The 17,279-nt window shown below is 46.6% G+C and overlaps 1 protein-coding gene across 5 annotated transcripts in view; it reads left to right on the top strand.

Moving 5' to 3' along the window:
- The window catches only part of KDM5A (lysine demethylase 5A), a 610,286-nt gene that overhangs the window by 298,945 nt on the left and 294,062 nt on the right, over positions 1-17,279 (top strand). For all 5 annotated transcript variants that reach the window (XR_011202239.1, XM_069228130.1, XM_069228132.1 and 2 more), the window contains one exon: positions 6,815-6,935. Coding sequence is in view for 4 of the 5 variants with exons in the window: in XM_069228130.1 (XP_069084231.1) it covers positions 6,815-6,935 (121 nt within the window). In the remaining variant the exon portion in view is untranslated. The remainder of the gene's footprint in view (positions 1-6,814; positions 6,936-17,279) is intronic.

The following is a 17,279-nucleotide window of genomic DNA, read 5'->3' on the forward strand; positions in this document are numbered from 1 at the left end:
ATAGTGAGTGAGCAGGGAAGCCATTTTAAGTACATGTGCTGGGCACTGGTCAATACGAGTTCCCGAGCTACATGATGACTTCACTGAAAATAGGGATGTTTGGTATCAAACATCTTGTATCAATAAACCCTCACTGATACCAGTTATGGATTTAATAATACATGCACTCAGAGGGTACCTTAGGAGTGCCCCCCTGAAAAACCTGCCTTTTATCTGTGTGCTGGAGGACTAGTTCTAACTAGCCTGCACCACCATACACGTTTCTGACCCCTAAAGGGGAGGGCCTTTGCTCTCAACCCCCTTCAAAGAAGCCCACCGCCCTTGGTATGCAAATGTTGCTTCGCTCAAAAGAGAGATGCTGATACCCCAATCTAAAAGCCCATTTGGCACCTAGACAAGCTGAAAAGTTAGTATTCAGAGAGGTGTGTCCACCGCTCAGGTCAGTCCCACCCCTAAAGTGAGCTGTCTGATGAGGACACAACATTTAGATATCTGCCATCTTGGTGTTGGCAGAATTAGGAACTCTGGGACAGAGTTATGCCCACTTCCCACAAGAAGCGGTGATATGGGGGGGGGTAGTGACCCCAGGGGTAAGTAGCCCATTGGCTACTACCCTACACTCCCCTAACACACCTGAATTCAGTATTTAGGGGAGCCCCTGTCACCAGGAAATCGGATCCCTGCTGACCTGAAGAAGAACACCCAAAAGACGCATAAGGCAAGAACTGAATATCAGTATCTGACTCAGCACCAACCCTGCCAGCCTGCCTGTTGACTTTGACAATTTTAAGAAAAAGTCCTCATCCTCCAGTTGCTGAAACTTCCAAAAGCCCAGAAAGACTGCCAGCCTTAACCCCAGCACAAGAACCTCCTGTGGAGCAGTGGAGCTGCTTCCCTGCACCTGTGCAGGCACCCAAGAAACAGACTGCTAAAACCTGATGCCGTAGACCGCCACTGCACTTGTCCCCGTCCCCGTCCCCCCCATTCCCCCCAAGCCAGAGTTGAAGTAGGCCAGTGGTGCCAGCATAGTCTCCAGCCTCTCCAGATACAAAGTCCATTGTGGGTTTCCCCACTTCGACCTTCACAGAGACTCCTACGGCCTCTCCGTGCAGGGTCCCCTCGACTGCGACCACCTCTGGTGATGGCAACTTGATGGTCCACTGCACCCAGACGCCCCGGACTGAGGAGAAGAGGACCACTGGTGTCTTTGTGTCCCCCTGACTTGTGAGAGTTGAGCCCACTTGTTGGTTCACCCAAACTGGTCTCCTAGTCCATTCCTGCAACCTGTTTCTTTGGGTCCCCCTCCACTGCAACAGCCACTGATGATTACTGACACCCAATGGTCCTAAAACCCTCTGCACCCGGACACCCCAGACTGAGCATTGCAAGAATCAAACCCACTTGGTGACTCACCCTGATTGGACCCCCTGTCCTAACCTGCCGCCTCTGTTCAGCCAGACAGATCCCCATTGGGCACCTGACGATGTACTACACCTCTGCACCCAGCCGCCCCAGTGCCGCCTTGTGTGACCTCTTGGTGTGGCCTTATTCCTTGCCCCATAATCACCTTAAGTCCAGGAGACTGGTCCTATAAGTCGCTGTACTCTACCTATATGCCGTATTTGTTCTTCCTCCTTAGGATAACATTGCAGCTTTCAAGAATTGCCAGTTTTGACTTCTCTAAACTGTAAAGATTTTCCTACAAAATGAAAGAATTGATTCTGATGCTGAAACTTATATAAAGTTACTTGGTATTTTCGTAAATTGGTGTGGGTCTCCTTATGAGTTGTGTGTCTCATTTTTTGAATGTGTGTGTATTTGCAGATGCCTCTCACTCCTCTCTGATAAGCTCGAGACTTCTCAACCACACTACCCCCTAGAAGATAACTGTGGGATTGCTAGAGCAAGCCCCTGTCCACTAGTAAGGGAACCCCTGGACTGTTTGCACAGTATACCTAAATTTGGTATATCATATAAAGAGCCAGCTTCCTAAATAAAATAAATGCTCAAACCCCTAAAAAAAAAAAAAAGAAATAGCCCAACACCTGCCCTAAGCCCTTAAAAAAATACCTGAACCCCCACCTCTTAAAAAAAATAAAAAATTCCCAATCCCCCCCTCTCACCCCAATCACTTAATCCACCCCCCACCACTGCTCCATTCCCCATTTACCTCACCGCGTCTTCCTCTCCCAAGCAACGCATGGCTTTTTCCGTGCCTTAACCATGCATTTGGATAGTTGAGCACATGCGTGGTTAAGGCATAGAGAAAATGCCATGCGTTCTTCAGGCAAGCGTGGTTACGCTTGTGTGGGAAATGTTTGCATCCTTAGGGACGTGCTGTTAAGGATGTTTCCAACCCAGACATCTTTGATCTGTGGTAAGATACAATCATAGTTTAAGGCTTTGCTATAGTGCACAACATGCTGAGCCCTAAACAATGGATGATCAGTCGTGAAAGGCTTTAAATGTGTCTCTTCTCTGGACCTTAGTCAAAGCTCTTTCTGTTGTACGATTTCTCTGTGGATGTTGGTACATTCACATTGCAGACAGAGAATTGTTGCTGCAGATTCCTCACCTTTTGAATATACCTAGGCGTCATACTGGATCTGGAAACTTTTGCATAGTGATTCCCTCTAGTGTCTGCTGGTGGAGTTGTGCTACCGCATGCCGATTCGTCTCACGTGAATATGGCGTCTGGATCAGTATATAGACATCACCTGCTCATGCTGGTGTCTGTTCCTTTTTTAACGTGCCAACTGAGGCAGATCTGGAACTTCACTTGTCATTTGACAGATTGCAATTGTCTTGGACTTTTTCCCCAAAAGTTTGCAGAAATGTCACCTAAACCAGTTGTATTTAAACTGAGTGTGATCTATATCCTGCCTGTGGCCATGACTCAGTCATGTTTACCGTGTGCCAAGATGAACCAAAAGACCATCTATGAACCCAAGGCTAAATTGGCTGTTGTGGAGATGCAGAAATTTAAAACTAGCTCCTGTTTGAAGTCTACAGCACAGCTGTCTTGGTTGAAGTCGAGGGTGAGGACTCACTCTCATTTCCTAGGTTGTTCGTGTGATTGGACCTCCTCCATGTCAAGTAAGTTGAAGCAGAAGCATAAAAAATCCAAGCATGGCTTTCCTGACTTGGGTCACTCATGCCACTCGGAGTAACGCAACACACCAGGTATGTCTAGGTTAAAAAGTTGTTCCTCTCCTGCACTGGCTCCAGTGCTGTTTTCATTCCGAATTCCTGCTGTTCAGTTGGCGATGCTGGATGAACTCCAACAGCTTAAGCTAGCTATGGATAACATTTTTGGTAGCAAACTGGATCCATGTTCTGCCATGAATTGGAAGGGGGCCTGCAACTGCGTTTAACAATTTAGACGGAGTTACCATTTTGGATAAATCTTCACTATCTGCTGTGCCTCTTGACCTCATTCCAAGGTTAAGGATGATTCTGGTTCCCAGTCCATTAAATCCAGACCAGACGACACCGTTGGCACCGTCCTCTGTATGCGGTTGCCCCGTTTGGCTCCATGGTGCCTAAATCAATGTGGCCAGTTGAATATCCATTTATACTGCTGGACTTGAGGCCAGTGCTTCTCCGACCAATAGGGTTTATGCTCAATCTGAGCCAGATTTTTTTTTGTAGGTAGGAGTATCTGTTAGAAAATCAACCTTCTGCTCAGGGTGGTATTGTGAAGAATTTATCAAATGAAACCGGATAACACACTTCACCTAAAATTGGGCTGGCATTACATATTCTTGCTATGCCCACAGAGGAGACAGCCTTCTTTGCTGCATTTATAAGGAGAGCAGCAGAAACCCTTGATCTTGTTTGACCCACTGAAGACTACTTTGTTGACAGAGGTGTTAGACCCAGCACATTCCTTAAATGAGTTATATATTGCCATTGAGTGGGGCTCTGACCAATGTGTTAGTGGTGCACCTGGATTAAACCAGCATCTTGCCCACCAGTAAATAGACAAATTGTGAGAAACCGTTTTTCCTTTTACAGCAGCTGATGCCTGAAAGCCTTGTGGTACTAGCTTCTACAAGCCATACCAGTCCTAATGCTTTTCCTACCCCTTCCCCTGATAGAAAATCAAAGAAGAATATTTGTTTTCTGCCAGTTTAGCCCTTAGATCTCTGAGATACTCCAATTCATAGTTTGTAAGTTACTTAATGTGCTACCTGCTGTCCCAGATGAGGCTAGACTGCTGCTATAACAGTTAGTTGCTGACGGTCTGGATGCTGCAAAATCTTCCATTAAATTGGGACCTGGATACAACTGACTGTCTAAGGAGGGCAGTTGGTACCAGTGTGGTGCTTAGACCCAATGCTTGGATGCACCCAGCAACATTCTTCACAGATGTACAGCCATCTCACTGATGGCTATGCCTTTAGCTGGCTCGATGTTATTCGGGGCAAAGGCGGATTCAGCCCTGGAAAGAATTTGGGCAAAGGCGGATTCAGCCCTGGAAAGAATTTGAGAGAGCATGGCTGCTGCTTGCTCTCTGGGTTAGGCTCAGTCAGCTTCTTCAGCATCAATGCCATTTCTGTGACTTTGGAAGAGGCAGACTTAAGAGACCACGTTTGTCTCATTTGCAGCACACCTCCCAGTCCTTTAGAGGCTGTGGTCTGGGAACAGGGCAAAAGCATTCAGGTCCTCAAGGGAACGTTCTGCCCAAACCCCAGACCAACTTCAGCAGCTGCATCAAAACCCCTTCATTTTGACCCTTACATCCTTCAATCTCCAGGTTGGAGGTTGAATTTCCTTTTACCTCCTTGGTTGAATGAGCATTCCCGTGGATCAATGGGCACTCAAGATTATGGAACAAGCTTAATTTCTACCCTTCCTTACCTGTTCTCCCGACAGATGTTCCATCTACACCCCAACATCTCTTGGAGGACCATTTATCCGTACTCCAAAGCCGAAGTTATAGCTCTTTTGGCTAAGGAAGCAATAGAGAGGGTGCCTGTTTCAGAAACCAGGACTTCTTGTTGTTACTCCTGTTTCTTTCTCATACCAAAAAAGGATGGAGGCCATTGTCCCAATACTATATCTTCTATGGCTGAATTTCTTCTTAAGAAAAGACAATTTCAGGAAGCTCATTCTGACCAAAGTTCTCTCTGCCATCGATCCGGTAGACTAGTAGTATTGGGCTTGGGATGCATACTACCACATCCCAATCCTGCAGTCCCACAAGCACTACCTGCGGTTTCAAGTGGAACATGAGCACTTTCAGTTCTCCATATTCCCCTTTGGCCTTGAACTGCACACCTGAGGTGTTCACAAAGGTGATGATCACAGCCCATCTGCAGAGCTTGGGAATACCATTCTTCCCATACCTCGGTGACTGGCTACTGAAGGTGGGCTTGCCTCAAGCTGTTGCAAAACATCTGCAGACAGCAGCTGACCTGCTGACATCATTGGGTTTTTCCATCAATGTGCCAAAATCACACCTGTCTCCTTCGATGCAGCTGAGTCATCCTGGATATGATACTCTTTTGAGCTATGGCTCCACTTCATTGAGTCCTGTACATTTGGGCTATGATCCCAATGTTTCAACCTTTGACCCGGGTCTCAGTGAGAGCAGCTTTGAGGCTTCTAGGCCTCCTGCATCCTGCTTGTCGATCAAGTCAGGTGGCACATGTGGGGGCTGCAGTGGGATCTGAATTCTCATTGGGCTCAGCACCAATGATATCTGTCAGTTTCAATCAGGGTGTTGAAGGAGAATGCTAAATATATGCAGTGGTGGTTACTCAACCGAAATTGAACTGCGTCAGACCCCTCTCCTAACCCCACTCAAACTTAACAATTGTGACAGATGAATCGTTGCTGAGTTGTGGAAGTCATCTGGGAGAGGTGGAGATTGCAGGACTCCGGTCTCTGGCAGAGGCTCACCTCCTCATCAACCTACTAGAGCTGGGGGCAATTTGCTTGCCATTAAAGCTTTCCTTCTGACTCGCAAGGGGTAGCAAGTGCAGACGACATGACCGCTAAGTGGTATTGCAACAAACTGGGCAGACTGGGGTCTGTGTGTTGTGCCAGCAGGATCTTCGCCTTTGGAAGTGAATCAACATTCATGGCATTTGTATGATCAACCAGCACCTGGTGGGATCTTCAAATGCCAGGGTGAACGTAACAAGACATATATACCTAGAAACTGTTAGTTGGAAAGGCTGATAAAGAAGGTGAGCAGCATATAAACATAAGAAAGGTATGCTTTAAAAGCATGCAATCTTTTTGGGTTTATTTTGAGAACAATATACCGCAGTTAAAACAATGTTGTTTTTCATTAATCGTGCTTAGTAACAACTGTTAATTACAATCAGTATTGTTTTTTCTTTCTTTACCCTTCTGTGCATCATTCCTACACAAAATTGTCTCCTGGGTCCCAGGCCATGGGCTACCTACGTGTCACATTGGTACCATGCAGCACATATCAAAAATATCAGATTTGTGTGACATTGATGCTTCTGTGTCAATGGTCTAGTTTGCTGCACCACTATATTATAACATCATTATCTTTAAATATGGATAGCCAGGAGCTGTAGCCCAGGTGCCGGACTTTGTGCCTTTGATCTTCTTTTAAATATAGGTACCTGCATGTTCAGAATCACAAACATGTTCCATAGCGTTGTAGACCTGACCAAAACTTGCTCTTAGGTTATTCATATTAAAATTGGGCAAAGGTGGTGGCTTATGGGCGAATAAGTAAGCCTATTTTATTTGTTTATGTGGTATTGGGTGCAAACCTAGTTTGCTTTAGTTTACCTATCCCCAATAGATACATGATTTTGTTTTACAGCAGGCTCAGTCAACCAGATAATGGGCGAACAAGGACCAAGCTGACAGTGGAGGAGCTAAAAGCATTTGTTCAGCAGCTTTTTAGCTTGCCGTGTGTTATTAGCCAGGCGAGACAAGTCAAGGTGAGCTTTTTCTATATGTGAATATGTCTCTGGTACAAAATACCTCTGTATTTCTACTTGGGTGTGCTTCTTTCTGCAGGTTCCTGCTGCTGACAGTACATTAGATTATAGTAATCTGTGCCCCTGGTTGCAAGAGCTTTGCATTTAAGTACATTTTGCAATAGCTTTCCTGACAAAAATGCCCATGTTTTACATTACCATATTTTCTTCTAAGGTGGTTTAAGTATTGCAAGCGGTGGAAGGTTGTGATGCTTGTGATTCGCCCCTGCGACTGATGTATTTGGTGCTTCGGAGTTGACTGTGCTTGCATGCTTTGTTTGGTGAGATGCCACACCATCTGCAAGTGATCATAAACAGAGAAGTCAGGTTTTAGACTAAAGCTTATTAACCTTTCATTAAAAAAAAGAGAAAAAAAACAGATACTTGTTGCAGCTGCTCTTTAATTTCCTGCGGGGGTACCTCTGAGCTTGGTGACTGCAGCTTGTGTTCAGTTGAGGAGTCTACTGTATATGATTGCAGGACCACCTGAAGATTGCCTCTTTTGCGACATTGCTGTAAAGAGCTGTTTCTTTTGATAAGGCTGTAGGAAGCTGACTATATGTGTAGTGTACCAATGTATCGGGACTTTATGTAGATAGTCCAGGCGACCCTAATTGATTTACAGTGGTTACTGTAATAATCCCAAATGCTCTTTTTTGCGGTAGAGTGGGTGAGCAGTTTAGGCTTATCACAGGGTAGTGCTAAGCATTTGTTGAACACACAGAGTCTGTAAATGAGACACACACACAAGAAGAAACTGAAGACCAATTTGTAGAAAAATATAAATACTTTTACATAATGATTCAACACCAGAAAACCTTCAGAGAAGGTAAGTACTGTTGCAGCGAATCAATTTTAGCAAGTAAGTAACAAATTAGCTCATATGCACTTTTTCGTGTATAAGACTTTAATTGGGAAAAGTACAATTACTACATAGGGGTCTTTGCAGACTGGTCTAAGGGGTCCCCTTTTGGTTGTAAGGTGCTAGGGGGCGAAAGGTCACAAGAAGCATAAGCAGATCAGTTTTACCTGCCCTGCATCGTCCAGATACAGAGGTGCCGGATGGGTTGGGTGCCTTGCCCACTGCACAGTTTGGGGGGTTCAACTAGCAACAGGCTGCAGAGGGAGAGATAGGGACAAGTCTGGGAGCTCCTAACGGGTGGTCTGGCTTGTTAGGGTCCTTGGAGAAAGGGAGCACAGCCAATGATCTTGGACCTGGGCTAGGGAGCTCGGGTGCAGAGTGTAGGAAAGTAGCATCTTTCTGACATGGTTACCCCCACTTTTTTCCTAGTGTCAGTTTGTTTAGACTGTAATACACTGGGATCTTGCTAATCAGTGTCTGTGCTTTCTCCTTTAAATTTGGTTGCTGGTAAACTTTTACACCCCTCAATTGGCATACTGGTACACCCATGTAAGTCCCTAGTATATGGTACTTACGTACCCAGGGCATTGGTACACCAGGGGTCTCCCATGAGCGTAGCATGTATTATGCAACCCATGGGAGCCCCTGCAAACTGTCTGCATGTCTGCCATTGCAGCCTGTGTGAATGGTGCATGCACCTTTCACTTTAGCTATAAGGCTTGCCTTATATCGCGGTCACTGCACTTGGACTCTGTAAGTTACCCTCTGGTAGATCCTTCAGCCCAAGGATAGGGTGCATGTTCCCAAGTGTGAGGATACTCTTGCATGAGCAAGGTACCCCTCCAAACCCCAGCCTCCATTTCCTTGGCTTTGTAAGTGCGAGGAAGCCATCTTAAGGTATATAGTAGACACTGGTCAACATGAGTGGTCCAACTACGTAATGGCTTTTCCGAACCTAGTCATGTTTGGTATCAAACATGTTGGAATCATGCAACTAAACCGATTCCAGTGCTAGTTGCATGATCCCATGTACTCTGGGGGTTCCTTAGGGGATCCCTTAGTTCTGCCTGTGCAGTCTTACAGGGTCTGGCTTCCAGCCAACGCTGCTGCTGAACCCAGACACTGTTCTGCCCTCCTGCTGATGAGCCTAACTCGAGCAGGGAAAGGCAGAACAAAGGATTTCCTGTAAGAGAGAGGTGTGACCACCTCTCCCTTTGATTTGAAATAGGTGTCTCTGGGCTGGGGTGGGGTGGCCTCTGAGCGCAACCAGACTGCTTTGAAGGGCACATTTGGTGCCCTCCTTGCATAATCCAGTTTGCACCAGTTCAGGAACCCCTGGGACACGCTTGGGTGTGAAACCACAGAAAGGGCAGGGGAGTGAACATAACCCTGTCCAGCTCCTCCCCTAGGGAGGTGAACAGAGCTCTGCCTATGGCAGGTTGATTCTGCAACTTGGTAGCTAGGTGGGCAGAGGGCCTTTGGAGCATCTGACTAGTTAGGCCAGTTAGATGACATCCCTGACCCCCTCTGATACGTGGGCCACTACAGAGAGTGACCAACCCCCCTTTAGGATTATTTAAGGACTCCCCTGAGGGTGGGTCTTCAGATTCGTCGAGCAAGACTCTACAAGAAACTCTCTGAAAGACAACTCCTGCTCCTTGTTTCCAGAACCGCTGCTGGTCTGCGTTAGGAACTGAAACAAGACTGTATCCAGTTGGGAGGTCTCCCACTGTAACATTGTGTTCGATGGCATCTGTCGCTGTAGATACACATGGTCTGCATAGCTCGCCATCTGGTGTTGGGTCGGAGTGTTACAAGTTGTTTTTCTTCGAAGAAGTGTTTTCGAGTCACTGGACCGAGTGACTCCTCCTTCTGTGCTCATTGCGCATGGGCGTCGACTCCATCTTCGATTGTTTTCTTTCCGCCATCGGGTTCGGACGTGTTCCTGTCGTTCCGAGTTTCGGAACGGAAAGATAGCTGAAAACTGAAGATTTTCGACGGTATCGTTGCGATCCGGTTCGAGATAAACACATACGACGACGCATTGAACATCGAAGCGCTTCGGTGCCCTTCGGGGTAGATTTCGGCACACCGTCGGGGCCTAGTCGGCCCGACCGCGTGGAGAACGACGCCGATGGAACGGACCCCGTTTCGATTCTGCCCTGAATGCCACAACAAATATCCCTATACGGACCAACACTCTGTCTGTAACCTGTGCCTGTCACCCGAGCACAGCGAAGAATCCTGTGAGGCCTGTCGGGCGTTCCGGTCCCGAAAAACTCTGCGCGACCGTGGTGCGAGAAGACTGCAGATGGCGTCCACGCCAAAGGAGCATCGGCAGTTCGAGACAGAAGAGGAACAGGAGGAATCCTTTTCCATCCAGGATTCAGACTCCGACGAACTCGACAATACAAAAACTGTGAGTAAGACGTCGAGATCAGAAATTAAAAAAGGCAAAAAGGCCCAGGGGACGCCACTGCCAACCGGCCATGGCTCAACCCAAATTCACGGTGACCAACAATCGGCACCGAAAAAGGCCCATTCAGTGTCGAGATCGTCCGACTCCGGTCGAGACACCGGCACGCAGCCTCCTCGGGACCGAGAGAGTGCTAAAGAGAAGCATCGACACCGAGAGTTCGGTGTCGACACGGATCGACGCCGAGACAGTGGCGCCGAAGACCATAGAGGCCAAGATTTTTCGGCACAGAAGAAGAGGAAGGTTACCTCGGAGCCGAAAAAACAAACAACAGGGTTTTCGGAGCCGAAAAAAGCACCAACAGACCCAGTTTCAGGCTCCTATACTGAAGAACATTCTATGTCTTCACAAATGAAAAGACACAGATTCGAACAAGAACTGCAATCCACTGAAGTGGATCACACGCAAAAGCGTATCTTTATTCAGCAGGGGACAGGGAAGATCAGTACCCTTCCACCTGTCAAAAGAAAGAGAACACTTCAGTTTGGAGCACGAGAGGCTCCTCAGCAACAAACAGCAAAGACGGTAACACCTCCTCCCTCGCCTCCACCTGTAACTCTGGCTTCGCCAACTTACACCCCGTCACATTCGCCAGCTCACACCGCCATGAGCCACGACGACCAAGATCAAGACGCGTGGGACTTGTACGATGCACCAGTGTCTGATAACAGCCCAGACACATACCCAACTAGGCCATCACCACCTGAGGACAGCACAGCCTATTCACAAGTGGTGGCTAGAGCAGCTCAGTTCCATAATGTGGAACTACACTCTGAACAAGTAGAGGATGACTTTTTATTTAACACCCTCTCCTCCACCCACAGCTCCTACCAAAGCCTGCCTATGCTCCCAGGCATGCTACGCCATGCAAAGGAGATCTTCAAGGAGCCAGTTAAAAGTAGGGCAGTAACGCCTAGAGTGGACAAAAAGTATAAGGCACCTCCTACGGACCCTGTATTCATCACCTCTCAGCTGCCACCAGATTCTGTGGTGGTAGGGGCTGCCAGAAAACGGGCAAATTCACACACTTCTGGGGATGCACCTCCCCCAGATAAAGAAAGCAGAAAGTTCGATGCAGCCGGGAAGAGGGTCGCTGTCCAGGCAGCAAACCAGTGGCGCATCGCAAACTCCCAAGCGCTGCTAGCGCGATACGACAGAGCCCACTGTGATGAGATGCAGCATCTCATTGAACATCTCCCAAAAGATCTACAAAAAAGAGCAAAACAGGTTGTTGAGGAGGGTCAAAACATCTCCAACAATCAAATACGCTCCTCTATGGATGCAGCAGACACAGCCGCAAGGACCATTAATACGTCGGTTACCATCCGTAGGCACGCATGGCTCCGAACGTCTGGATTCAAGCCAGAAATTCAGCAGGCAGTACTTAACATGCCAGTAAACGAAAAACTTCTCTTCGGTCTGGAGGTCGACACAGCCATAGAAAAGCTCAAAAAGGACACTGACACTGCCAAGGCCATGGGCGCACTCTACTCCCCGCAGAGCAGAGGATCTTATACCACCTTCCGCAAAACACCTTTTAGAGGAGGGTTTCGGGGTCAGGCCACACAAGCCAGTACCTCACAGTCCGCACCGTCCACCTACCAGGGACAGTACAGGGGAGGCTTTCGGGGCCAGTATAGAGGAGGGCAATTCCCTAGGAATAGAGGAAGATTTCAAAGCCCCAAAACCACTACCAACAAGCAGTGACTCACACGTCACTCACCCCCCCCCACACAACACCAGTGGGGGGAAGGATAGGTCAATATTTCGAAGCATGGGAGGAAATAACTACAGACACATGGGTCCTAGCAATTATCCAACATGGTTATTGCATAGAATTCCTGCAATTCCCTCCAGACATACCACCAAAATCACAAAATTTATCAAAACACCATTCACAGCTTCTAGAGATAGAAGTTCAAGCACTACTGCAAAAAGATGCAATAGAATTAGTACCAAGCACACAAATAAACACAGGAGTTTATTCACTGTACTTCTTGATACCAAAAAAGGACAAAACACTGAGACCAATTCTAGACCTCAGAGTAGTAAACACATTCATCAAATCAGACCACTTTCACATGGTCACACTACAAGAAGTGTTACCATTGCTCAAAAAACACAACTACATGACAACCCTAGACCTCAAAGACGCATATTTCCATATACCAATACATCAATCACACAGAAAATATCTAAGGTTTGTATTCAAAGGAATACATTACCAATTCAAAGTATTGCCTTTCGGTTTAACAACCGCTCCAAGGGTATTCACAAAATGCCTAGCAGTAGTCGCTGCACACATCAGAAGGCAGCAAATACATGTATTACCGTATCTAGACGACTGGCTAATCAAAACCAGTTCGCTCATACAATGCTCAAACCACACAAATCAAGTCATACAAACCCTCTACAAACTAGGGTTCACCGTCAACTTTGCAAAATCCAACATTCAGCCAAGCAAAGTACAGCAATATCTAGGAGCCATAATAGACACGACAAAAGGAGTAGCAACGCCAACTCCACAAAGAATTCACAATTTCAACAGAGTCATTCAACACATGTCTCCAAATCAAATAATACAAGCAAGAACAATACTACAGCTCCTAGGCATGATGTCCTCATGCATAGCCATTGTCCCAAACGCAAGACTGCACATGAGGCCCTTACAACAGTGCCTAGCCTCACAGTGGTCTCAAGCACAGGGTCACCTTCTAGATCTGGTGTTAATAGACCGCCAAACTTACCTCTCGCTTCTATGGTGGAACAGTATAAATTTAAACAAAGGGCGGCCTTTCCAAGACCCAGTGCCACAGTACATAATAACAACAGATGCTTCCATGACAGGGTGGGGAGCACATCTCAATCAACACAACATAAGAGGACAATGGAACATACATCAAACAAAACTGCATATAAATCATCTAGAATTATTAGCAGTTTTTCAAGCACTAAAAGCTTTCCAACCAATCATAACCCACAAATACATCCTTGTCAAAACAGACAACATGACAACGATGTATTATCTAAACAAACAAGGAGGAACACATTCAACGCAGTTAAGCTTATTAGCTCAAAACCTATGGAAGTGGGCAATCCACCATCAAATTCGCCTAATAGCACAGTTTATTCCAGGGATCCAGAATCAACTGGCAGACAATCGCTCTCGAGATCACCAGCAAGTCCACGAATGGGAAATCCACCCACAAATTCTGAACTCCTACTTCACACTCTGGGGAACACCTCAAATAGACTTATTTGCAACAAAAGAGAACGCAAAATGCCAAAACTTCACGTCCAGATACCCACACAAGCAATCCCAAGGCAATGCCCTATGGATGAACTGGTCAGGAATATTTGCTTACGCTTTTCCTCCTCTCCCTCTCCTCCCTTATCTAGTAAACAAATTGAGTCAAAACAAACTCAAACTCATTTTAATAGCACCAACGTGGGCAAGACAGCCCTGGTACACAACACTGCTAGATCTATCTGTAGTACCCCACATCAAACTGCCCAACAAACCAGATCTGTTAACGCAACACAACCAACAGATCAGACACCCAGATCCAGCATCGCTGAATCTAGCAATCTGGCTCCTGAAATCATAGAATTCGGACACTTACAACTTAACCAAGAGTGTATGGAAGTCTTAAAGCAGGCCAGAAGGCCATCCACTAGACACTGCTACGCAAGTAAGTGGAAAAGATTTGTTTGTTACTGCCATCATAATCAGATACAACCACTACACGCAACTCCAAAATATATAGTAAATTACTTGCTCCATTTACAAAAAGCAAAGCTAGCCTTCTCTTCTATTAAAATTCACCTTGCAGCAATATCTGCATACCTGCAGACTACCTATTCAACTTCCTTGTATAGGATACCAGTCATCAAAGCATTCATAGAAGGTCTTAAAAGAATTATAGCACCAAGAACACCACCTGTTCCTTCATGGAACCTAAACGTGGTCCTAACAAGACTCATGGGCCCACCTTTCGAACCCATGCACTCTTGCGGAATACAATTCCTAACCTGGAAAGTTGCCTTTCTCATCGCCATTACATCTCTGAGAAGAGTAAGTGAAATTCAAGCGTTCACAACACAGGAACCTTTTATACAAATACATAAAAATAAGGTCGTCCTACGACCTAATCCAAAATTTTTACCAAAAGTTATTTCACCGTTCCATCTAAATCAAACGGTAGAACTACCAGTTTTTTTCCCACAGCCAGATTCTGTGGCTGAAAGAGCACTACATACATTAGATGTCAAAAGAGCATTAATGTACTACATTGACAGAACGAAGAACATCAGAAAGACTAAACAGCTATTTATTGCATTCCAAAAACCTCATGCAGGTAACCCAATATCAAAACAAGGTATAGCCAGATGGATTGTTAAATGCATCCAAATCTGCTACCTTAAAGCAAAAAGACAACTGCCCATTACTCCCAGGGCACATTCAACAAGGAAAAAAGGTGCTTCAATGGCCTTTTTAGGAAACATCCCAATGCATGAAATATGTAAGGCAGCCACATGGTCTACGCCTCACACATTCACCAAACACTACTGTATAGATGTGCTATCCGCACAACAAGCTGCAGTAGGTCAAGCTGTATTAAGAACTCTATTTCAGACAACTTCTACTCCTACAGGCTAAACCACCGCTTATGGGGAAATAACTGCTTACTAGTCTATGCAGACCATGTGTATCTACAGCGACAGATGCCATCGAACTGAAAATGTCACTTACCCAGTGTACATCTGTTCGTGGCATCAGTCGCTGAGATTCACATGGGCCCACCCACCTCCCCGGAAGCCTGTAGCAGTTCAGAAGTTACCTTCAATTTTGTACATTTGTATATATATTATTTAAACCTTTAATAGGTACATACTTACACATTTCATTGCGCGGGCACTATTACTATAGTACAACTCCTACCTCACCCTCTGCGGGGAAAACAATCGAAGATGGAGTCGACGCCCATGCGCAATGAGCACAGAAGGAGGAGTCACTCGGTCCAGTGACTCGAAAACACTTCTTCGAAGAAAAACAACTTGTAACACTCCGACCCAACACCAGATGGCGAGCTATGCAGACCATGTGAATCTCAGCGACTGATGCCACGAACAGATGTAAGTGACATTTTCATTCTCCAGCTCCTGCAAGATTTCCGCAGCATCTGTGGCTGTGCATCCTCCAGGGTCACAAGGACTCTGTTTGCATGCAAGAAGAATCTCCCATGGAGTGTAGGAGTCACTCCTCTGCATCCGCTGGCACCTCAAGGTGACAACCCCCGGCTGGTGAATCCTGCTGTCCCGCGGACACCAAAAAGGCTCTGCTCATGGGTGGTGGTTCTGTGGTCCTCTCAGGGCCCCTCTTGTCTTCTGACCAACTCGGGAGACGATAGCCCTTACTGCAGTCACTGGAACGGAACCTCTGTGCACCAGGACTGTCTCTCTTGCCAAAGCTTGTTGACTTTTCATCCAGGAGATCTTCAGGCTCCAAGAAGCCTCAGCCTCCACCACTCGGCAGTTTGAAGATCAGTTTCCCCTTTGCAGCTCCTGCGACGTGAAACTCCTGTTTTGTTGTGCTGCTGAGGCCTCCCTGCGGCTCCCTGTGCCTGCTGCCAGTGGGTCACTTGTGAGGTCTCCTCCGACTGGCTTTCCTCCCTGCTGAAGGCTTGCCCTGACTCTCTTCCAAGGGTCAAGTCACTAGGACCTTGCTGTTCTCCCAAAACCTGCAATTTTTCTTGAAACACCTATTTGCGTTTGCCAAGGCTTTTGTTGGTGGTCCTGTCGGCCGCTGATGCTCCTGCAATCCGGCGACTGACGTGGAGCAGCTCGTGGGCGACTACAAGGATCTCTTGCATCCCCTGGACTCTTCAGCTGTACTTCTTCCTTCACCGTCCTGCTGGACGTCCACCCCCAATAGGGTGCGCATTACCTACCTGCACCGCCTGGGCACATTCGGGTAGACTGGACACTGTCCCTTTCTTTTTCAGGTTCTTCACGTCCAGAAACCACCTTTGGCTTCCACCGGGCTGGTCCATGGGTTTCGACAGCAACTGGACAACTGAGGCTCCCATTGACTCGGAGGGTTTCTGACACCCACTTCACCCCTATGTACCTGGGCTCCCTGGTGCTTGTACTCCCGTCTTATGGGTATCCACGGGTGGGGGCACTATCCAACCTTTTTTTGCCAACTGGTTTTCTCAGGGTCCTCTGTGAAGGGTCCTGAATCCATAAAAATTCAACTGTGATGGTCCTCTGTTACCCTACGGGATACCTGCTCGATAACAACTCTGCACCTGGGCGTCTGTGGGATTTCCGGTACTGGCCCCATGTATTTTTATACTGTTCCTGTTGGAAAGTGTATGTTTTGTGTGCAGATATACCAATGTTAGTATGTAAGAAAGAATATTTTTTTTGAAGCATCTGGTGTGGTTCTTTCTTGGGTGAGAGTTACAGACTGACTACTGTGGCATTGCAAGTGCTTTACATTCCTCCTGGATAAGCTTTAGCTGCTCACCACAGCTACCCCTAGAGAGCTTTTGCTATCTGCACACCTAAACACTATCACTAAGGGTTGCCTGGACTCAGTATAGGGTGCCACACCATAGGTGTATACGATAAACTGTGGCAGCCTCCTACATTGGTGGTGTAACTGTGGGATACAACACTTACATTGCTTTACCACTTGGTCATCAGTGACTTTCCATTACAAAGATCACTACTGACTGTTTGGTATATACTGTATTTGTGACTTCAGGGACTTTAAAACTTTTGCTTGGGTAGTCAGCGGTCTAGCATAGGCCTCTCTCCAAACTTTACAAAATTGTAGAACTTTTGTGTAGGTAGGTACACTACATACACTACTCTAATACTATGTCTTTAGCTGAGGGAGCTGACAAGACTCATGTGTCTAGGTATGTGGCTCTTACGTTCCAGGAGCTTAGGACCCTGA

This window comes from Pleurodeles waltl, chromosome 4_1 (genome assembly GCF_031143425.1).
Source record: "Pleurodeles waltl isolate 20211129_DDA chromosome 4_1, aPleWal1.hap1.20221129, whole genome shotgun sequence".
Classification (NCBI taxonomy): Eukaryota; Metazoa; Chordata; class Amphibia; order Caudata; family Salamandridae; genus Pleurodeles; species Pleurodeles waltl.